Below are 25393 nucleotides of genomic sequence, written 5' to 3' on the forward strand. Positions count from 1 at the left end.
GTGGGTCAGAACTTTTAAATCAAGTCTCAACTTGGACAAACAATTTTTTCAGTCTAGAGACTATTTAGACTTGTAAATCCAAGCTCTTACTTAAATTGCTCTATCATTGGGAGAAACGCACTTCCTCCTTTCCTTGGGATACCAATTGTCAACCTTTAATCAGCCATGTATCCAGCAGGCAAAGCAGACTTCATTATAAAATAGCATCAACATTTACATTCCTGGTTTACTACTTTGTGATTTTCCCCAGCAGCTGATAGCTATGAACGATCTAAAAACATCCCTTTCCTTGACAAGATTCCTGTGCAAACAAACATGGAGCCTGCCACCCAGTTCTAATATGAAGAAGCCATCAAGCAGTCCCTGCACATCTGTTCCACTAAACAAAGGGAAGCATGAGGTCATGTTTTACATAGAAATCAAAAACACTGCTTGCTGCCAACAATGGCTTTTACTGCCACAAAGGTCTGATGTGACAGAGAAGTACTTCATTCTAATAAAATTACATTACTCGATTGCATAAATAAGACATCAAATGGACCCACACAAATAGAAACTTCCAAAGGTACAATTATGCAAGATTAAGAAATGCATTTTAGAACTATTTTAATTACTAGAAGCAATTTAAATATGCTTGAAAAAATTTTTAAAAATAAAGGTTTTCTTTAAGTTAAGGCTTTTTAATTTTGATACAAAGCTGAGCATTTGAGAACTATAACTGTTTTATAATAATAAAGAGAATATAAGGCTAGTTTACTAAAACAATATTTAAATTCAATATTTTTAATGCTGCTTATGTTTTGTGATATTATTTTTGATATAATTATTTTCACAATACTTAATTTAAAAACAATACTTTAAATTCAAAATTTTTAATATTGCTTAATTATTTTGTGATTATTAGGGAAGAAATGTTTATATTACAAAAATTAATTAAGCAAACATGGCAAATAAACTATGATCTAGCTAAGGAAAGCCATTAAAGATTAAAATACTCTTACCAAAAATAAACCATCTATGGCTCTCTAGAATTTATTAGAGTAAGCTAATATTCACACAGGTGAAACTCATTCATTGCAGAGTGAAACATACATAAATGTGTGGTTCAGTATCCAGGGTTCAAGTCACTGCCTTAATTATAAGGTATCTTCACAAACTGAATGCTTCTACACCAGTGTTTTCCAAATCATGAAAAAATCATGAATTACAGGAATGATAAAAATGCTTGAAAGAACAAGGTTTGGGAATACTGGTCTTTGGCAATGGCTACAAATTAACTATAATTATACAAAAAAAAAAACAAAACAAAACAACCAAAACTATGATTTGCCATGCTAATATATATCTTTTTGTTTTAAGTTTGAGGAAATAAACTGACAACCACTTCAAAAACCACGTAACAGTCCTGGCTGTTGTGGCTCAGTTGGTTGGTTGAGCATCGCCCTTTACACTGAAAGGTTGCTAGTTTGATTCCCTGTCAGGGCACATGCCCAGGTGGCGGGCTCGATCACCCATAGGGAGAGTGCAGAAGGCAGCCGATTGATGTTGCTCTCTCACATCCATGTTTCTCTCTCACTCTCCCTTCCTCCCTCTCTCTAAAAATCAATATTAAAAACAGACACAATAACAATGACAACAGTCACAAAGACAGCAAGTATTCTGTTTCATTAATTTTGTGCCAACCCATTTTCCTAGGCTTATAGTTCACCATCCCCTTAAAAGAATATGAGACTCATGTAAAACAATGTTTATGTCTCCATAAAAACCAATTCTAATTCCTTTTTAAAATTATTATTTCAGCCCTAACCAGTTTGGCTCAGTGGATAGAGTGTCGACCTGCGGACTGAAGGGTCCCAGTTTCAATTCTGGTCAAGGGCATGTACCTTGGTTGCGGGCACATCCCCAGTAGGAGGTGTGCAGGAGGCAGCTGATCAATGATTCTCTCTCACTGATGTTTCTAACTCTCTATCTCTATCCCTTCCTCTCTGTAAAAATCAATAAAATGTTTAAAAAAATTATATTTCAATTCCTGCCTGGAACTCTGTTCAACAACTGTTTATCTATCTAAGTTGCACAGCACCCTTTGGATTTAGTTCTGTTTTAATAGAAAACACGAAGTAATTTATATTGTCTCTTTTACTTAGATATAATTGATTCCCTAGCAAATATTAGCAATAAAAACTCTTACCTTTTGGTGGAAAATAGGACTTGCTTTCTGCTTTATGAGGCCAATCTACTACCAGAGGCCCAAATCTTCTGAAGCTAGCAGTAATTTCATCTTAAGAAAATATAATAATATGCATTAGGAATTAGTTTAAGAATTCATTCTAAAACCCCATATTTTGTAAGTTACTTTAAATATTTAACATTTTAAAGTACAAATAGCCTAAAACAAGGTAGAATATAAATATTAAAAACATGTTCAATATCCTTATTAAAATTATTAATAAAAAGATATTTTGTCCAAATAAATTCATTTTAAAGTAGCACATTTGTCAGAATAATCAACATAAAATGATATAGATAATAATGAATGTATAGAACACCAATCCTTAAATATCACTGGCTTGAAAAACATGCCAAAATTATGTTAAATTAAATAAAGAGATCCATTACTGCTTGACAAGTAAAATCTTGTAGAAAAAGGAATGCTAGCCGTAGCCGGTTTGGCTAAGTGGATAGAGTGTCAGCCTGCGGACTAAAGGGTCCCAGGTTCGATTCTGGCCAAGGGCACATGCCTGGGTTGTGGGCTTGATCCCCAGTAGGGGGTGTGCAGGAGGCAGCCGATCAATGATTCTCTCTCATCATTGATGTTTCTATCTCTCTCTCCCTCCCCCTTCCTCTCTGAAATCAATAAATATATATATATTTTAAAAAGGAATGCTAAAACAAGATGTGAAAAATCTATAATACTCATAAAATATACTACAGTCTGACACAGGTCAGGTAGTTTCATTGAAATACATATAAGCCAAATCCAGTATATACTCCAGGTAATTTCAGTCCATAGAAACCTTATTACATTGATTAATACTCAGAATAACCTATTAGTTTATTGCATCACTGGACCATCTATTAGTCGTGAAAGAGAATAGCACCAAATCATCAACTTACCTTCATCAATATCTGGAGGGAGGCCACCCACAAAAACTTTTCGAGAGAAGCGTTCTATTCGCTCTCCATTTTGATGAGCTGAGTAACATGTGGGTGAGTTTAAAACCCCAACTTGATCGTTATGACCATCATCCAGCAAGCCATCATCGATTGGGAAGAGGGAAGAACGACCTAAAATATAAGAACAAATATAACTTGAATATCAGATCTGAAAAAAGAGTAAAAAGAGCAATGACAAATTCAAAGGCTTAACCATGAAGGTGACATATGCATAAAAGTGAAAGGAAATTCAAATAGTTTGAGGTTTTAATTACTTAGATTCAAGAGAGAAGCAGTCTGAGAAATGACATAGAAATAAACAGTAATATAACACACCACAAACACTAGATCACTTCAAATTTTTATGGAAAGCAACAAGAATCTAATGTATGAGGATGGTCAGACTGGATATGTAATTGGAAGAATTTTAGAAACTGGTAGCAGAAAGAAAATGACAACAAGATGACATAAAAAAAAAACCCACTTGCAGACTACAGGAAGGACAAAGGCATCAAGCATTACTTGCATATAATGTCTTGAATTAATCATACTTGTCAATTATATGAAAGGATAGGCAGGGCTTCTGCACATGTGCAAAACAGAAAGCCACTCCCTCTGGACTCCGGTCCACAGCTGAGCTGGCCCTTTGGGAGTGCACCCTATTAGAGGGCACATCCTCTGCAGCAATCATGATGCTAGACCATGTGGGGACAAAAAATAAAAATGACCTGATAAAATACACTCCCTGCTCTCCAGGAATGTGCATTAGAAAAGATAAGATCTCTAGATGCAACTGTGGCACATATCCATAAGAAAACTTCGCATTGCTTCAGAAGTATGGTGGAGGAAGGAGTAGTCTAAATAAATGGGTAATTTCTTAATTCCTCAAGTGAAACTGAATAGCATCTGTGGTGAAACTGGAAAAGTAGCAGTGCTTACTGAGAGCATTAGAAAGGGCAGGATATTTAAAAGTAAAAATATTTGTAGGAACATGGTTTTGAGTACATTTTTCAAGTGGGAGAAAAAAAATAAGAGAAAGTAGGAAAAATAAATTTATTTGAGAAGTAGAATAATCAAGCTGGAAAAGCACTTTGAGGTGAGAGAACTCATCTTTGAATGCCAGTTTAAAGGAGATACTTCATTTAGTAGGTGAAGGAAATAATGATACAGGGGTTCAAGCAAGATGATAACTTTTTTCTTGTTCTTTAGAAAGACTTATCAAGTATTTGCTATCAGAAATAAGGACTAATAGAAAACAAATATCAACATTTTTTTGTGATCAATGGAAAGAAAGATCTTCAAAATGAAAGTACTATTTTACTTAACAAAATCAACCTCATCAAGATCTATTAAAAACAATATTAATTGTGAGTAAATGGTTCAACTTTCTAAGGTTGGACTTTAAATAATTCTATATTTAAAAAAGGAATAATATAAGATAGAGAAACAACATGAATACTAATTTTTTATTAAAAATGACAGATCTAAATGTTATATTTATTTCAGATATGGCAATGCTTTGAAAATTATTTCACTTTAAAGTGTCCTAACATACATACAAATTTAGCAGTCCCATGAATACAACAGTCTTTCTAACAGATTTTTATCATGAGAAAATATGTAGATCATAAATATTTAGGGTTCATGAATGCAATAAGGAAATCACTAGATAAGCAAAGTCAGATAGAGGGGTGACTCAAAATGACACTTTTTATGCTAATTATGATACTGTAAGTATAATTAAAACTACATTGACAATTATTCCATATTGCTAACTATAATAATGTTCTAACTATAATAAAATGTTACAGTTAATAAATAGCAAATATCTATAATCTATTAACCAGAACAAAGGATATAATGAAAAGGCTAAGAACATATTACATACTAGCCACACTAAGAATCTTCATTGTTAAAAAAAAAAATAACTGCTTTCTAAAGCCATAAAAGCTATAGTTATTTAAAAGAGAAGTTAGCTGAGTAAATACCACTAACAAAAATATTACTTTTTACCTTGCCAATTATCCTTTCCTGTAACCCAAATTAATTTGATTATAAAAGGGAACCACTAAATAATTATGTATGTCTTCCATATGCATAATATTTTAAACATATTTTCCAAGAATTATATACACATATTTTTTTTTAGTGCATGCAAAAGGCTGGCAATAAAGGTAAAATCATATGTGCTTAGGGAAGTGGAATTTGTTCAAAATTTGATTTGGACTAAAATATTTACAATAGTTTTCAATCAAAATTAAATTACCTTTCTTTTTTTTACTATGAAACTAGGATATGTTTTCCAGTTTTTACACCCAAAAGAGTGAAACTGAACGATAATAAAAGCACAATATAAAATCTGTGGGATGTAGCAACATATGTAGAGAAAAATCTGCATACTTAGCAGAAAATTTAGTTTTAAATGCATATTAGAGAACAAAAAATACTTAAAGTAATCCTAGTTTATGCCATAAAAAGAAAAATAGCAAATTAAAAACAAAAAAGATAAAAGAAAGAAAAAACAAAATACATGACATAAAAAAGACTAACAGGCCCTAGTTGGTTTGGCTCAGTAGATAGAGCGTCAGCCTGCGGACTGAAGGGTCCCAGGTTAAATTCCGGTCAAAGGGCACATGCCCAGGTTGTGGGCTTGATCCCCAGTGTGGGATGTGCAGGAGGCAGCCAATCAATGATTCTCTCATCATTGATGTTTCTCTCTCTCTCTCTCCCCTCTCCCTTCCTCTCTGAAATCAATAAAAATATATTAAAAAATAGAAGACTAACAGAAAGATAACCAATAAAGCCAAAAGTTGGCTCTTTAAAAACTTATCAAATTTATATACCCCTAAGTTCAAGAAAGAAAACTCAAATTACAAATACTAAATATGAAAAAGGGGACATCCATCAATACAATCTATGAACATTAAGAGGCTAAAAGGGAAATATTATAAGCAGCTATGCTAATAAATTCAACAACTAGAGGAAATAAAATTCCTTAAACAAATAAGCTTTGAAAATTGGCACAAGAATACACACACACACATACACACACACAAACAACAACATATAAATAGATACAGAACTGAATAAACTTTTGTTCTTTAAAAATCTGATTCATTCACCACTAAACCCATCTGGGGCTGAAACTTTCTTTGTAGGAAGTTTGTTTTTAAATTATAGATTTCATATTTTTAACAAATGTAGAACTATTCACACACATGCATGTGTATAAACATACTGTACACACAAATGAAAGGCCAATCAAAGTTCTGCAATAGGAAAAGATAGAAACAGAAAATATAAGAATAAACATAATGTAATATGAGGTTAGTTATAACTAAGATTACACTGAGCTTCTAACTCTGACTTTGGCGATTATGCTAATAATGTGCCTAAACATTAATACTTATACTTGACTTTTCATATTTTTAGCCTTATTCTGGAAGCCCAGAATAAAGACATTGCCCAACATATCAATGGGGAAAGGCAGCAAAGAAAAAGAAAACATTTGCACAATTATTCAATTTATAGCTTGAAGCATGGTTCTTTGCTCTCAATGTATTATCCTGCTCTTTTATTTAATAAAAGTTGTTCTAAAAATAAAAACAAGACAAATTATATGAATTATGAATAGGAATATTCACCCCAACTTATAAGATCCAGAGATGATTCTATTAGGGTAGATAACCCACCAGTGTGACTTTTATTTCATATGCAAGGATAAAAAAGACTATCAAAGCAAAAGAAGCAGGAGCAGGCCTGATCTCTCTCAAACATCACCTGCTTAATCAGATAGAATTACTTATCAAATCAAGCATGTTTCACCAAAGAACTTAGAATGAAATTACAAGGTACATTTATCACTCTAAAATATTTTGCCCCAATAATAGGTTTATTCTTTTCTCATAGAGGATATAATAAGATATGCAAACTGAATAGAAAGGGGGAAAATGAGTAAAAAATAGGAAAAGAACCATTCCTTTGTCATGTTTTTTTGTTGTTCTTGTGTTTTTTTATATTACGGTATAAAATATTTTCAAATTCATATAATATCTATCAATAACTATTTCTAATGGGCATTCTTTTCTTCTGACCATCAAAATAAAAATTTTAATGCAGACTTCTACTGTTCACAGAATATCAACTAAAAAAAATTACTGAATGCCATATAATTTGAGATGAAAATTCAGGCATTATATCCTCCCATAAGCTAAATAAGTGTGACAACTGTCACTTCTGTCCCAAAGAAAGCTTCTACTTAAAACCATGTGAGAGTCCTCTTTCTTCCAATACTGGAGGCAGCCTGAAAGCAGAGGAAATCTTTATGGCTCTCAGAGGATAGAGATATTTAGGAGTAGTAGCAAGTTCCTATCTAAAAGCAAAAACTGTTGCTTTTTCTTAATATTATAACCATAGTCTACAATTACAGAACTGAGATGAAAGAAGACAAACAAAACAATCGTCTGTTAACTTTGTCCTAAGAACTTCCAAGATCATGACATTCACACTGGCATATGCCTAATAAGACTAAACATAAATTGATAAGGCTAATTAGATAAAAAGTATGTAATAAGAAAATAATCCTAAATTGCTCTGTAGTTTCAAAAATACTTTAAAATCACAACTTGGTAAGTGGGTCTTTTTGCAAGAGAACTGAAGCTCCATATTAAAACAGTACAGGGAAATGAGACAGTCTACAGATATGAAAATAGACACTAAAATTCTAAACATTCCCTCTCTCTTCTCAGTTGCTAATAATAATCTTTAGAAAGTTACTTAGGTTTTTTTCTATAGCTCTAGTTTTTTAGATAGAAAACTAAAGAATCAAAAAATTCAGTCAAGCATTTGAAGCTTCAGATTCCAAAAATGTTAAATTTAGACAAAGTAAAATATAAAACTAGAAATCCTACTACTCAAAATACCAGTTTCTGTCCTCAGTGGTGGCAAATATTTTTTCTTGTTTGTTTTCCAAGCATATGCACTCATGACTAGATAAAAAGAAATTGAAGCACTCACACACATGTAATATTTATGAAAAGGCACTATTATTGTCTATTCTCCATTGCTCAAGGGGGATTTTAGGCGTCAAGGAATATTCTTTCTATTTAGTTTGCACTTTTAACAACTATGTAAATATCATGATTATCGCTCACTTAAAGAATAATGTAGTAGTATAATGTTTTTTACTTCTTCTCATGCCAAAGACATTTTTCCCTCTCAAATTCTGCACATGAAAAAAAAAAAAAAAGGCCAAGTTTAAGGCACAGAAACTGTCAGCTGCTTTCCTAGAATGTTTATTAGTCCAGCATCACACAGTTCTAGCTTTTTCCTTAAGATAATAAGAACCCTGAAGGGAAGACTACTGTGGGGAGAGAAAGTGTGTGTGTGTGTGCTGTGTGTGTGTTAGAAAGAAGGAAGAAGGGGAATGGGGCGGGGAGGTTATATTCTTAGAAGACAGAGAATATTAGCAACTTGATTTCTATATATCAGTGTCAATTTGTTAATTTCAACTGGGTCAAACATTAAAATAATAAACTCGATATATAATCATATACCATAGCTTAGGTAATCAGTTATAGATTTAGAGTAGAAAAATCATATTGCATGTCATCTTCACTAGTATGTATTAAACACACTTTTAAACTATAAATGACAGCTTTATTTTAAAAGATGTAAAATAACTTTAAAAATAATTAAAATCTAGACAGTTTAAAAGGGATACTTTTATTAAATAACCTTATTAGTAAGAAATGTTCTTTAAAGGTTAAGAGATTTAGATTGGAAACTTAGGTAAGTGCTCAAGTCAAAATACAATTCTGTGAGTTTTCAGACATTGCATAAGAAATCTGTGATAATTAATACAACATTGATCAGTAAAACCCAATTAGAAACAGTTATACCATAGCAAACAGAAATGAATTACCTCGTCTTCTCCCATAACTCCTTGCTGCATGTAAACAAAGGACAAATTGTAAAATGTCAGAACTAAAAATAAGCCCACATATACAAATATTTGTGATATGAAAAGTTGTGTGGGCATCTGGAAATTAGTGCTACTTTGTTTTCAGAGCTACAATAATACCAATATATAACATATGCATAATGTTTTACCATTTACAGAGCACTTTTATTATATATCTCACCTGAACTGTATAACAACTGTGAAATTAAAAGGAAATATACATTTTATTCTCATTCATGTTAAAATTCATGAATAAATATTTGTTTCATCAGAGCAGGATAGGAATATGTAACACTTTACAGTTAAATAGCATCACAAATAATTATTCCAATGAATGGCAACAATTTGAATTAAATCCTCATTTTTCTACTTATTACTAGTATATATAGTCCAACAAATAATTAATTCAGATTCAATTCACATTATACCAAACCCTGCTTGGAAAAAGTACTGAAGACACAGTAAAGAAATCAATCCATATTCAAACTTGCTTAGTTGAAGAAATTATCAGTGACATACTATACCTAATAATGCTTTCTATTCTTTTAGCACATATTATAACAGCTTTCTAAAGTGTTTATATCTTGACATCTGAGGTAATAGGGATTCAGATACAAATTATTATTGGTATTATCATAGAATAGTAGGTATTTTAAGTACTGTAAAAGTATAAATTAGTAAGGCATTTTCATCTGGGACTAGCAGTTTATATAATTCCTTATGAAGAAAAAAAACCTACAATTTATTTTTCGTAAGAAACTACCAGTTAGATAAAATTCACAACTTATTTTTAAATAACTCCTCCCCCCCAAATCTGAGTATACAACAAGTACTTTTACCCTGAAATTGATATACAGAACCAAGGCAGTAAACAAAAAATGACAGTTGAATTTCAGATCTTATTTCATGTTCACAGTGTCTTAGGCCTGGGAAAAATTGATATGGAATAAATCTCAAATCGAAATATATATTACAGTTGTCAGAAATGTCTCCTCAAAAGTATAAAACTTAAAGACCAAAAGAAAACATTTCATCTCATTAAATATATTCTACTAGAGGCCCAGTGCATGAATTCTTGTGGGGGTTGGGGGGAGGGGAGGACCACAGGAGGTTGGCCGGCTGGGGGAGAGACTGTGGTGGGAAGTTGGCCAGCTGGGAGGGATGGACCATGGGAGGTGGCCAGCTGAGGGGGAGGGACTGCAGGAAAGACTAAGGGAGGTTGGCTGGCTGGGGGAGGGACCGCGGGAGGTTGGCCGCTGGCCCCAAGAAGGGAGCCAGCCCTTGGCCCCCCCTGGGAAAGGGGCTGAATCCACTGCCACCCACCCCCGGTTCCCTGTCCCACCCTGGGCCCCAGAAATGGATACCGGTTGTGGACACCGCTGTCGGCTCCCAGCCACCACATGGTTACCTGCCTCCCCCCTCTTCCTTCCCTCGTTGCTGCGCCACCACTGTGGCAGGCAGGTGGTCCCCAGGAAGGGAGAGGACTGAAGCGAGACAAACTCTTGTGTTGAAGGCTTACTTTCAATAGATTGCAGCGAGGAGCTGCTCTGCTATGTATGAAACCCTGACCCAGAGGCAGGTCTCTACGAATGGTTTAGCGCCAGGGGCTGATGAGGGCCTGCCTGGGGGAGGGGTCACGGGAGATTGGCTGTGAGAGTGCACTGACCACCAGCGGGCAGATCCAGAGTTGAGCATCTGCCCCCTGGTGGTCAGCGTGCATCATAGCGACTGGTTGACTGGTTGTTCCTGACGTTGGGTCATAATAGTTGCTTAGGCTTTTATATATAACGATTATTGAAGTTTTCAAAATGCATTTTAAATTTTATACCAAGGCTTTAATATAAGGTGTCTGTAAGGTGAGAATATAGCATTAGTTTCCCTGTAATAAAAAAGGGAACAAATTAGTCAACTCTCTTAGTCATTTACAGTTCAAGAAGTAAAAAAATATGTAAGGTTTACATAAGTCTTCTATGGAAAATAACTTCATTTGCATCTCTGCCATTCTACTATCTTTATCTATACTAATAAAAGGGTAATACACTAATTAGACCGGACGTCTTCCAGACATCCTTCCAGACAAAGCCATGGTGGCGGGGGCTGAGGCAGAGGTGGTTAGGGGTGATCAGGCCTGCAGGGGAGGGCAATTAGGGGCGATCAGGCTGGCAGAGGAGGGCGGTTAGGGGCGACCAGGCCAGCAAGGGAGGGTGGTTAGGGGTGATCATACCGGCAGGCAGAGGTGATTAGGGGCAATCAGGCTGGCAGGCAAAAAGGTTAGGGGCGATCAGGAAGGCAGGGTAGCAGTTAGGGGTATCAGGAAGGCAGGTAGGGGAGCAGTTAGGGGCATCAGGCAGGTAGGCAGAGTGGTTAGAGGCGATCAGGCAGGCAGGCAGGTGAGTGGTTAGGAGCCAGCGGTCCTGGATTGTAAGAGGGATGCCCGACTGCTTTTAAACTGGCAGTGGGACATCCCCTGAGAGGTCTTGGATTGGAGAGGGTGCAGGCCGGGCTGAGGGACCCCCCACCCCATGTACGAATTTTGTGCACTGGGCCTCTAGTTTAGTTATATAATCTACAGCAGACTTAACCTGTCCATGAGTGCTAATTATCTCAAAGTTCTACAGGTTAACCTAACCTATATAGTTTACCTGTATGTATACACATGTACAATTTATGTATATAGCTAGCTATATATTCACATTACATATATGTTTATGTGTATAGGTTTACAGTTGTGAGTACACGAAACAGTGGTTATTCTTATATTATTATTTATAATTATCCTACTATTTTCCATAAAAACAACTGTAAACTTATTTTTGCCTCACCCTCTATATGTAATATACATAGAGTTTACCTATCTAAATATTAGTTCAGGGTGAGGGTAGGTGTGGAAGTATCATTTAGAATTTGGTTATCTAGGTCTTCTAAGACTTCTAAAGGCCTTAAAAAGCTGTCTCAAAGAGATGGAACATCAACTGTGGAAAATCAGATGGATAAAATAGGAATTTTAATACTATCAAGAACAGACAATAAAAGAGTGGATTCCCGTAAGTCTTTAATGTGGTATTAAGCCTAAAAATGATTAATAGGGCCCCAAACAATTCACAGCACAATCTCAGGAGCTGGGCTTCCTGCTTATGCCTAGGCAAGGTTTAGTGACATTAATCCGGTACAAATTTGCCTTGGAGCATCCCATTTCTGGCTGTAGCGGGTCGGACATTTATATAGCAAATAAAACTATTATCAAGTTTAAGTCAAATTACAAATTATGATGAAGTTCATAATGTGGCACATAATTCTTAACTTACTGAGAAAATTAATGAAGCTATACTCAATATTAAAACAGTGAAAATAAATACAAGTGCTCACAGCACCTTAGATTTCATCTCATTCCCGGGCTTGAACACATTTATTTAGAAAATTTCTCCAACTATCTCATACTGAGGAATTTTAGAATCCTATAAAGAGTTATTCCACTTGTTTTTTAGACAACTCTCAGATTGCAAGTCTCTTCATTACCAAAAATAGAACTGACTGCAGATGGAGCTAAACCATGTGAAACATTTCCTATTCCCTGTCATGGAAATAACCAATCTGCTGCCATCACCCAAAACAATGATGGGTGTACTCATTTCCGACCAATGTTTCTACGTGAATTTCTGGGGTATATTCTGCTGTAACTTTATCAGAAAACCCTAGGGAGAAAAAAATCAGTAAATTACTATTTATTATGTTTTTAAAAAGTCTCCTTTAAACAATATACCCCTCCAATCTCATTTATAATGATTTAGAAAAAAGTGAGTACCTTTTTTAAGTATTAAAAACTGTATTTAGAATATAAAATTTCAGGTACATTATAAAAATACTTTATACAAAAATGGGGAATTGGCTATTTAAAATCCTATATAATGAAAGGCTAATATGCAAATCTACCGAACAGCAGAACGACCGGTTGCTATGACACTCACTGACCACCAGGTGGCAGATGCTCAATGCAGGAGCGCCGCTCAGCCAAAAGCCAGGCTCATGGCTGGCTAGCACAGGAGCAGTGGTAGGAGCCTCTCCTGCCTCCGCGGCAGCGCTAAGGATGTCAGACTGATGGCTTAGGCCCACTTGGGAGCGGGCCTAAGCCATCAGTTGGACATCCCCTGAGGGCTCCCAGACTGGGAGAGGGTGCAGTCCAGACTGAGGGACCCCCCCTCTGAGTGCACGAATTTCGTGCACCGGGCCTCTAGTACATATATAAATACATATTTTTGTGTGTATGCACATGAATGTTAAAATGTATATTATGTATTTACATATATATCTTTTCTTTTCCTTAATGAAAATAATAAGAGGGGCTGTGAGAAATGCCTGAAGACCTTTCCTATGCAAGTGGCTTTACAATTTGGTCCTGGGTTACCAATATTATTATTAAGTTCTAATCATAGCTACAAAACAACAAAATAAAGCAAAACAAACAAACAAAACGAATAATTCTAGCATTCTCTTTAGGGTCTTTCTGCCCATATGTATTGGCTCTTAGCTCAGTTGTGGTACTTGAATTACTGCAGCAGGAGGAGTGACAAATAAACATATCAAATCAGCTGGAAATACTTAAAAGTTAAAGTTACCTTGGTGTGAAACTACTAAAAAAAAAAATCTTATTTCATAACTCTAAAAACTTGAGCCATAATCCAGGAGAAAAATATACCACCCCCTCAACTCTTATCATAATCCCATTCAAGTACCAAAATAAGTCTGTTGTCTACACTCACTTCCATCAGCATAAAAAAAGAACTGACTGCATGCTTAAGTTTCCTATGTTTGTGACTTAACACATTTAGAGTTTCTGCCTTCAGAAATAGAATTTCACTTCTGAGTAAATTTTCTTAAAAGAAACACGTAACTTCTTTCCTCCCTAAAGCACATCAAGCTCTTGATTACAAACATGGTTGTAAGTGGTTAATAACTGCAAATTTAAATTTCAAACTATGTTGCTAATACCATCCTCCCATACTTCTAGTCTATCTGTTCTCCTTTTGAAAAACCTTATGCATTAATGAAAATACTACCTTCCTTGATGCAGGGGTTAAGGGGAAAACAATTCAAACAGAAACAAATCCTTGAATGTTTTGTACTATTATGAAAAAGAGAGTATTTCTGTTGTGTATTTTTTTACTATTGATAATAAAAAGTGTAAGATTTATACACTTATAGAAATATAAACATTCAAGCTGTCATTCTGACTTCAGAGAGTACTTAACCTTTGGTTTTTAAGCAATCTACCCATTCCTATGCAAGGAGACTTTCCTAAAAAGCCTCTGGATGTTCCAGTTGGACTCCTACATTTGGATTACTCAATAGTGGCAGAGTCTCCACCAGTCGATTCCACTTGATTTCCACTTGATTTGAGGAATATGGTCTATTCAGAAGTAGGAGCTGCTTGCAGTTATATTTCCTTGGCATTTTTTTGTTGTTACAATTTTTAAAAAATTGATACAACTTCATAAGATATATGGGTGTGGGATTATACCTTTTTCTCTATCTGAGTTAGCAGAGGCTCGGAGTTAAAGATTTATCAGAGGTACATCACAGTTTTACCAACTTCCTGACCTTTATCCCATACCTTATTTGACCCTTAATTAAAGGAATATTTAAAAGTTTAACCATAACACTAATTAACTAGGAAGATAGGATCATAAAACCTTTACAATATTCGCCTTATCTGCATAACAACTATACTACTATTTATATATTATTTTTTATTAAATGGACACAAGCCTAGTACTTACTACTGGAACATAACAGATTTCTGCCAGTTCTGTATTTTCTAAAGAATGACCTTGCCCTAGCCGGTTTGGCTCAGCGGATAGAGTGTCGGCCTGCAGACTGAAGGGTCCCAGGTTCGATTCCAGCCAAGGGCACATGTCTGGGTTGTGGGCTCAATCCCCAGTAGGGGGTGTGCAGGAGGCAGCTGATCAATGATTCTCTCTCATCAATGATGTTTCTCTTTCTCTCTATCCCTCTCCCTTCCTCTCTAAAATCAATAAAAATTAAAAAAAAAGAATGACCTTAATTTGTAATGCATTTATTTTAATGCATATTTGTGTACCATCAAAAGTCATTATAACACAGGGGCAAGCACACCACACTTTAGGAAACTGCCTGAGTCATTTTGCTTTTATTGACCCAAATTTGTCCCTATATAGCTTCTTCAAAATGGTTCTGGTTTGGCTTTCTGCAATAACATAAAACAAGCCTCCTTTGTTCATTACATGTAACATCCTTCAAATAATTGAAAATATAAGTTATGCCTTCTTTAATTTTATATTATCCAAAGTAAACAGACCCAACTCCTTTTTCTATTAATAGGACATGATTTTCACTCTTTCAAAGTGATTTTTGTCACTGTTCATCATCACCCACTGCCACAGCTAACGTTTCCTTCCAGGAACTGTTCCAGATACATACTTTACTTGAATGAATGCTTTCACTTCTCAGACAATCCCTTGGGGCAGGCAGCATGCTCTCTCTTAGACAGAAAGAATCTGAGTCAGAGTGAAGTTAGGTAAGCTGCCCAAGGTCACATAGCTAGAAAGGGCAAACTTGAGCTTAAGCTCAGAGACTCTGGCTCCAGAGTCTGTGGTACCAACCACTATGAACTACTATTAAACCACCACACAAAATACTAATGTGTTATTAAATATCAATTTTCAAAGTAAATAATATTAGCTATGCTTAATGGTTAAATAATACAACTTATTTAATCAACTGTCTAATAGTTAAATCTCTGACATACTAAAGTGTAGTAATTTAAGAAGCAGCTCTATGTATGAAGATCTACACTTTCTTTAAACAGTCAGTAATATTCAATAATAATTTACCATAGGTAGAGGCTTGTTATTAACATCACTTAATTTCCACATTTCTCAGGGAGACAATATGTTAAAAATATAGTTGAATTACAAGCTGTTACAAACTAGCTCAAAAAATTTCCCCTTATGTTTTAGTGCCCTTTGCCTACTTTTCTCTTCAATAAATTTTGATGTCTACAAAAATCTATTTAAATTTTTAATATTCAAATGCTTCTTTATCCTATACATATACCCAATTTTCTGACTCTTGCTTCCCCCTCTTAACCAATGACCTCAAACGCGCAAAATGAATGTTTTCTCTTTGAATCAAATTGTCTCTGCTGCCCTAAACATACTTTAATGTCCTAGTTTCATGACCTTTTATCCGCACAGTCTCTTACCAGAAAAAGTTCAAAATTTCCATGATGCTTTACTGTATTGAGTACGTATTGTGGCCATAAAGTGGCAGACTATGAAGACTGCTCACATGATTAAAAAAACAGATTTGCCCACAAGATGCAACTCTTTCCTGAAACAAAATATGCTTGTTTCTACTATGTGATGAAACATTTTCAATCTAACATCTACATTATTTAGAAAAATTTAAGCAACTGATGAAATAAATTCATTTAATTATGTTTAGTGTAACCAAAAGTATAAGTTGTAAAAACAGTTCAGCAACTAAGCCCTTTGCTCACACATAACTGACGACATATTCTAATGTGATTACAATATACTTCTAAATTAGCTTATTACACATTTAACAATCTAAGAACATCTGTTAATGATCTAACTGATTACCTCAGATGAATTTTCCTTCAGATGGATTTTGGCAGCTTATGTGAAACATTTGTAAATTCAAAATTTTCAACTGAATTGCTTTGTTTAGAAGTTAATACAGAAATGTGAATGATCTTTATTTACCACAAAGAATATTTTTAAAAGTGTTTAAAGGAGGACTAATATATAAATAATTTATTGTTACCTAAATCTATCATTATTTTATAATTCAAGCCACAGGAATAAGAAAAATTATTATCTATTTTCAGTTTTATAAAATCAATTTCAATAATATAAGTTATAGTCATAGATTTAAAGGTCAGAGACAAGCTACTCAAATAATGTTGTTGTTTTTTTTTTTTAATTCTGTGGTAGAAAAATAGTTGAATGAAGTCCTGGAATGTAATTTCTAGTACCAGAAGGTCAAAGTCTATATAAACACTGTGATTCATGATTCACTGGATTCATAAACTTGGCCTAGTGGACTGTTTTGAGGTCCAGGGTGGACGTGGCTTCAGCGTAGAGTGCACAGTCTGGCCCCAGAGATAGGACCTTGACAGTTCTAGCTCTAACTGAACTTACAAACCTTCACTGATAGATAACTCAGTGCTCAGACTAGGTTGACGTGTGGTGGGCAACTCAATGCATAATGGTCAAACACAATGAACCAATCACTGTATCTAATGCTTCAGTTACTCTTTCATTCCAAAATCCATTCCACCTTGACCATCTCCCAGGTAGCCTAGACTTTATTCCACCTTTCTGCCACTAAAATAGTCTTCACTAACACTGGTGCACATGGTCTAGCTTTACATTGGCCTTTTTTCAGCATTTGTTCTCCAACTTCATTGCCATCTTTTTTCAACTAAGGTTTAGTTGAAAGCCATTCTAATGATATAATTATGTATTTTAAAGTAAATACTATCTCTATTATTACTTCTTCCTACTTCCTGCTCATCACCCACCTTCTGATTTAAAAATACCTTTCCGAAGGATATTTTAATCCTTCATGCTTACTCCCACAGTCATGAATGTGTTAAGTACTGTAACTCTCTGAATACAATTCTGTTTGTCTAACAGAAAGAAAACAAAGTTTAATGAAAGTTTATTCTTTTTCTAACTTTGGTGAATTTCACATTGTAAAAGTTCTAGTTAGAATAAATAAAGTTAGTGTGACCACCATCTTTACAAAATCACCAGTATATTCTTTAGTTGAACATTAACAGAAGTGCTATAGTAATAACAAATTCTATATATTTGCAAACATCATCTCTTTTAATTCTCCTAATAAACCTTGAGATTTTATTCCCATGCTCACAGAAGTTACTTCATCAAGATTACTCCCATTGCCTGAAAAGCCAATATTCAAACTCAGGACTGTCTCCAAAGACTGTGGTAACTGAATTAAGTCATACTATCATAAATATACTTCAATGGCGGCTTTGCCAGCCAGAATATACTGAAACACCCAATTCTGTTTTCTGTACAGAAAGTGTTGTAGCTTTATTTTTGTACCTATAATATGACTAACATATAGAATAGGAAAGGTTTAGAGAAAGGCATTCAACCATCTTTATTTATATAAATCAACTGGAAAAATAAAATGGTTTCATACAACTTACCATTTAACATCAACAGATTGTCAGTTCCTGGATGTGGATAGCTCAATCGACCTTTAAAAAGACAGGAAAGTGTGAAGATTATTAAGCTATTTACAAATTTAAAAAAAGAAAGGGGCATAAAGGGAAAATTATTGAACACAGCATATTTCGTATGGTCTAAAAAGGTAATGTTTAACTCAAAGTACATTAACTAAAATGATCCTTGAAAGTTGAAAACAAAAACAGTTAACCTACTTCCTAGATCATAAGAGCACAATGAGATTTGAAAAAAATCCCTATAGAATAAAGTCTATTTATTTTGAAATGTAAAAACAATGTAGATATCCTAGTCTTTCAAACTTAATAGATGTGAGAATTTCTTATATTACAATGTTTGTAATTTTATTTTTCTAAAAATAAAACTTGAAAAAAAGTAATTTCTATTCCTAAATAAAAAAAACCTGAATATTAAAATAATAAACAGTAAAAATTCATGATGACTTGCCATTTAATTCAGTATCATTTTATATAGTTGTCTTTAAAGAAGTTTAATGAAAATGTCTTAGAAGTATTATTACAGGTATTGGAAATCTAATTTGTTTTAAGTTTAAAGATGATATAAAAATAAAAATATAAAAAAATGAAAATAGTAAGGCTTAAGAGCATAATAGCATAGTATATTTCTTTTGAGTCATTCTTCACTTAGGAGTTTTGCGACAACAGTATATAGTAAGAAAAAAAGGTATGCACGAACATACTGTAATTTATCCAGCACTTTTACATTCTACCTTGTTTGATGAAATGCCAACAGTGAGGATAATCACTGTTTTTAGTTCATTAAAATATAGGGTTTTTCTCTAACACCTAAATCTCTGATAGACTATTTAAGAGATACACTAAAATCCATTTAGAAATCTGCTAAAAATGAAATGTCTGTGAGATTGCATTTTAGCAACTTTCTGCACAGTCCCTTTTAAAAAAAAAACATTACTGGGACCTGGAGAGTATTATGCTGAGCGAAATAAGCCTGTTAGAGAAAGACAAGCATTACATGATCTCACTCATATGTGGAATGTAAAGAACAAAATTAACTGATGAACAAAACAGATCCAGAGACATAGAAGCATGGAACAGACTGTTGAATTTGAGGAAAGGAGGGTGTGGGTGGGTGGAAAGAGATCAAAGAACTTGTATGCATATAGACAATATGGTGGTGAAGGCCTGGAGCAGAGGGCGGGGGCAAGCTAGAAGGGGTAAATGGGGGAAAAAGAGGACATACTTAATTCAACAATAAAGATTTTAAAAAAGAGAAAGGAAGGAAGGAAGGAAGGAAGGAAGGAAGGAAGGAAGGAAGGAAGGAAGGAAGGAAGGAAGGAATAAAGAAAGAAAGAAAGAAAGAGAAAAGAAAGAGAGAAAAGAAAGAAAAAAGACATTATAACAAATAATGTATTGCCACCAGAAGCGTGACCAATAAATATCTGAATGGAGTTGGCGTGATTAGTAAAGAGTACAGATAAACTGCATTACCTTTACTACCTCTGCAAACACTCTACATTTCTGGGCTCTATATTCTGTCCAAATATCCCATACAAGACAAATCTTAGACAAAGGCATCACTCTAACAGCATAGAAATATGTTTATTGTTGTGATAGCTTAGTATGTACAGAAAGCAGACCTTTCCTAAACAGGATTGCAATAGCATGGAACATTACTTTCAAGTATCATAGCTTATTTTGGAAATATGCCTATTTCTAAACATCTTGTTGCAGATGAGTAAATTTAGAGAACAATATAAAACCACAAAAAATTACTATTATTTCTGTCTTGAGACTGAACATCAAAACTGTGAAAGTGGCAACCTGTGTTGCTGTTCTGTATAACAAGTTCATTAAGTCTTGCACACTGACAGTGTGTAGGAGGCTGAGAATACAAATATGCTTAATATACAGTCTTCCCTTATGTGCTTATGATGTAATAGTGAAGACGGACACAAATATACAATTTCAATAAAATCTGCCAAATGTGAAAAGAATTATGTACAGTATCCTATCTAATAAAAGAGTAATATGCAAATTGACCGTCACTCCAACACACAAGATGGCCTCCCCCATGTGGTCAAAGATGGCTGCCACAAGATGGCCAGCAGGGGAGGGCAGTTGGGAGGGACCAGGCCTGCAAGGGAGGGCAGTTGGGGGTGATCAAGCCTGCAGGGGAAAGCAGTTAGGGGTGACCAGGCCAGCAGAGGAGGGAAGTTGGGGGTGACCAGGCCTGCAGGGGAGGGAAGTTGGGGGTGACCAGGCCTGTAGGGGAGGGCAGGTGGAGTGGACCAGGAGGGCAGTTGGGGGGGGCCCAGGCTTTCAGTGGAGGGCAGTTGCGGGGGGACCAGACCAGCAGGGGAAAGCAGTTAGGGGCGATGAGGCTGGCAGGGGAGGGCAGTTAGGGGTGACCGGGTCGGCAGGGGAGGGCAGTTGGGGGGGACCAGGTCGGCAGGGGAGGGCAGTTAGGGGTGACCAGGCTGGCAGGGGAGGGCAGTTAGGGATGACCAGGCTGGCAGGGGAGGGCAGTAAGGGGCAATCGGGCAGGCAGGGGAGCAGTTAGGCATCAAACAGGCTGGCAGGGGAGTGGTTAGGGGGTGATCAGGCTGGCAGGCAGAAGCAGTTAGAGGCAATCAGGAAGGCAGGCAGGCAAGCAGTTGGGAGCCAGCAGTCCTGGATTGTGAGAGGGATATCCGACAGCCCATTTATCCTGGTAGGATCGGGCCTAAACGGGTAGTTGGACATCCCTCGAGGGGTCCCAGACTGGAGAGGGTGCAGGCTGGGCTGAGGGACACACATCCCCCCGTGCACAAATTTTGTGCACAGGGCCTCTAGTCCTATATAATAAAGAGCTAATATGCAAATGGTCATCACACCCTCGCGCCAGGGCCAGGGGACCTGAGGCTGCACCCCCCCCCCCACCCAGTGGGGCTTGACTGGGGTGGGGCTAGCCGGGTCTGGGTCTGGGTCTGGCGCGATTTCGAGGCGCACTCAGGTGGGCGGGGACTTGACTCTGGGTCCCGCGAGGGATTTTCATATATATTTTACTAATTTTCTTTCATCTTTGACACTTCTATTATAAAAAAGGGCAAATAGCCATATTAAAATATTTCCTCTAGTTAATTCCCTTTTAATGTGCATGAATTTCATGCAACAGACCACTGGTGCTATATAAAATCCCCCACAAAGGTATTTAACCAAGTCCAGGGATTCAGGCAAAACTCCCTGGAAAAAGTAAATTGAACAAAGCCTTAACCCTTGCTCCATTAAAAAAAAAAAAACACACATAAAACAAAACAAAACAAAACAAAAAACAACACTAACTTTCAACTCCCACATAATTATCCTTTAACAGATTAATTGTTCACTTTATTTATCCCAAGACACAGATAACAAGATATTTTCATCGCTAATGGTTTTTGACTACTTGGCTCTGAAGGGACTTAAAAGGCACACATGTGGAAAGTTGAAAAGACAGCTACCTATTTACAAATGGATATATACTTGTATATATGTTCTAAAACATAGATCTCAAAGCAGGAAAATCTCTCAACATAATAAAATACTCCAAAATGAAAGAAAGAAATTTAGACTATGTTAAAATTATACAATTACTTTTTCTCTACTTCAGTAAAACTACATCTTTACAAGTTAACTTTTACAGGTACATTTTACTTAGAACAGTTTAAAATTACTTTCACCAAGAACCTGCCAATTGATAATAACTAACGTTTGAGGGCTTGTGCTAGGAGCTTTTCTAAGTTCTTCACAACCAGTTATTTAGCCCTCACAACAATCTATGTGTTAGGTATTATGATCTTCCCATTGAAGATGAAGACTCTGTGCCACAAAAGATGAAATCACTTGCCCAAGTTACACCTGTCAGATAGCTCTGGCAGGACTCCAACCCTGACAGTTTGGTTCCACACTCTTAATCACTATCTTATAATGATTTCCTAGGTGGTAACGTAATTCCAAAGAAGGTGTATATGCATAGCTATAGGATAATTCAGCCATTAAAAAAAGTCACAGAATTTTCTATAGTATATTAGATAACATACTTCAATATAGATAAAAATACATTGCTGTAAAACCAATTTCTTCTCCCTATTATCCAAAAGCCGTGTGTGCAGAGACTAGTAGTTGTACACTAACACCTGTTCCTGTGAATAGCAGGACCCCCAAATGCCTAGAGTAAAAATCTACACTTCTCAGCCTTCCTTGCAGTTACATGTGCACAAGTATGTAAGATCTGGCCAATGAGATGTAAAGCAGAATTGGTATGAATAGTTTCAGAAAAGATATTCCCTTTCCTTTACCTTTTTCCTGCTTGCTGGAAAGAAGATAAGATGGCTAAACAAAAACAGCCATAATGTATCATGAGGCAGAAGCTGGCTGTTATGGATAACCGAATCAGACAGATGCCTAGATCCATGAAAATCACCACAACACTTCTAGGAGTCCTATGTTTATATAAGAGAAACAAACTTCTAATTTATTTAAGCCATTTATGAGTTTTTTGTTGTCCCAGAAGAACCTAATCTTACAACAGTCCTCTAGTAATAAAGTTGGTCAAAATGCTTATTATTGTGAAAATATCATAATGTATAATTGTATAATAGTTTTAATACACATATAAATAATATATTACCCCTTGACACTTCTTTTACATTTAGATATTATGAAATTTAAAATAAATAATTTTGAAAAAATATATACTAGAGCAGCTGTGGGCAAACTACGGCCCGCAGGCCGGATCCGGCCCGTTCGGCTGTTCTATCCGGCCCGCGGAGCTGAAAGAGCGGAGGGTTCTCTTGCTCTCCCCTCCGCTCCTTTACTTTGAATTTATATTAGTTCACACAAACACTCCATCCATGCTTTTGTTTCAGCCCTCCGGTCCAGTTTAAGAACCCATTGTGGCCCTCGAGTCAAAAAGTTTGCCCACCCCTGTACTAGAGGCTCGGTGCATGACATTCGTGCACTGGGGGGTAGGAGGGTCCCTCAGCCCAGCCTGCACCCTCCTGTAGTCCAGGACTCCCTGGGGGATGTCCGACTGCTGGCTTAGGCCCGCTCCCCAAGGGCCTAAGCCGGCAGTCAGACATCCCCCAAGGGATCCTTAGCACTGCCTTGGAGGCGGGAGAGTCTCCTGCCACCACCACTACACTCACCAGCCGTGAGCCCAGCTTCCAGCTGAGTGGCACTTCCCCTGTGGGAACGCACTGACCACCAGGGGGCAGCTCCTTGTTGAGCATTTGCCCCCTGGTGGTCAGTGTGCATCATAGTGACCTGTTGTTCCTCCGTTCAGTCAATTTGCATATTAGGGTTTTATTATATAGGATTCTTAGGTGTCAGTGAATAGCTAGAGGACCTACATTATCTTGAAATTATCTTATTAGTCTATTTTGATTTAATAGTAATGTTTATAATACATATACATGATATTAGTAATGTGTATAATATATATACATAATTCATGTTAACTATTTTAGATGTATATCTGAACAACAAAAACACTGAGAAATTGACAATTGCACTGCATATAACTTATCACATATAGACAAGTTGTCAGTTACTAAAATTTTAACAAAGCAGTATTTGAAAAAAATATATTTAAGTCAGGCCATTTAGAAAATGAGTTCTTTCTCTAAAACAATTGCTACCAATTTTAAAAACATAAAATAGTGATAAAATAATAAAACTTCTTATTCCTCTTTTTTGGATTTAAACCTTTTAAAATTGTAGAAATGTGAACTAGAAAGAATGAAAATGAAGCCAAACACTTCCCTAACATCCTTTATAATAAAGAGGTAATATGCAAATTGACCACCATTCCAACACACAAGATGGCCACCACGAAATGGCTGGCAGGGGAGGGTAGTTGTGGGCGATCAGGCCAGCAGGGGAGGGACCAGGCTGGCAAGGGAGGGAAGTTAGGGGTGTCTGGGCCAGCAGGGTAGGGAAGTTAGAGGTGACCAGGCAGGCAGAGGAGGCAGTTGGGGGAACCAAACCTACAGGGGAGGGCAGTTGGGGGCAACCTGGCATGCAGGGGGGGGGGGGGCAGTAGAGGTGACAGGGGAAGGCAGTTAGGGGTGACCGGGCCAGCAGGGGAGGACAGTTAGGGGCGACCAGGCCTGCAGGGGAGCACAGTTAAGGGCAAACAGGCTGGCAGAGGAGGGCAGTCAGGGGTGACCAGGAAGGCAGGGGAGGGCAGTTAGGGGCAATCGGGCCGGAAGGGGAGCAGTTAGGTGTCTATCAGGCTGGCAGGGGGGTTGTTAGGGGCAATTAGGCAGGCAGGCAGGCGAGTGGTTGGGAGAAAGCAGTCCTGGATTGTGAGAGGGATATCAGACTGCCCGTTTAGGCCTGATCCCATGGTGTGATCAGGCCTAAACGGGCAATCTGACATCCCTCAAGGGGTCCCAGATTAGAGAGGGTGCAGGCTGGGCTGAGGGACACACACCCCGCCCCCGCCCCCATGCACGAATTTCGTGTACCGGGCCTCTAGTCTCTTCATATTTGTAAAACTTCAAGCTGAAATTATCTAGTAACAGGAATATGTCTATTTGATGAAGCATCACCTTTTATCTCTTCCTGGATATCATATTTTCTTGGTTCTCCTCTATCACCAGCCACTCTTTATGTCTCCTTTGCTGTATCCTCCTCTTCTCAACTGTTTAATATTGAAGCCCCCATGTTCAATCCTTGAACATGATGTCTCTTTCTACATGTCCTCCCTAGGTGATATCATCTATTACCAAAACTGCATTCATCACCTCTAAGCAGAGGAGTTCCAAATTTATACCTCTACCTGCAACCTTCCTACCTCCACCCCATACTTCTCCCACATCAGTGAATAGCACTCTCTTCCATCTGGATACTCATCCCAAAACATTGGGTTAATTTTACCTCTCACTTTGTCTAATTTGTGTACAAATCTGTCACCAAATCCTGCCTGCTCTATCATCAACACAGACCCAAATCTGATTGCTCTTTACCAGCTCCCTGTTTCCCTAGCTCAAGCCATTCCA

At 36.6% G+C, this 25393-nt stretch overlaps 1 protein-coding gene across 4 annotated transcripts in view; it reads right to left on the reverse strand.

Moving 5' to 3' along the window:
* The window catches only part of CPEB2 (cytoplasmic polyadenylation element binding protein 2), a gene marked incomplete at its 5' end in the record, with an annotated part of 69658 nt that overhangs the window by 16965 nt on the left and 27300 nt on the right, over positions 1-25393 (reverse strand). For 2 of the 4 annotated variants that reach the window (XM_080648706.1, XM_080648704.1), the window contains 4 exons: positions 2189-2278; positions 3115-3285; positions 9077-9100; positions 18354-18404. In XM_080648706.1, the coding sequence (XP_080504832.1) occupies positions 2189-2278; positions 3115-3285; positions 9077-9100; positions 18354-18404 (336 nt within the window). The remainder of the gene's footprint in view (positions 1-2188; positions 2279-3114; positions 3286-9076; positions 9101-18353; positions 18405-25393) is intronic. The other 2 variants (XM_080648707.1, XM_080648705.1) reach the window with 1 other exon arrangement.

The sequence above is a fragment of the Plecotus auritus genome (genome assembly GCF_963455305.1).
Source record: "Plecotus auritus genome assembly, chromosome: 1".
In the NCBI taxonomy this organism is placed as follows: domain Eukaryota; kingdom Metazoa; phylum Chordata; class Mammalia; order Chiroptera; family Vespertilionidae; genus Plecotus; species Plecotus auritus.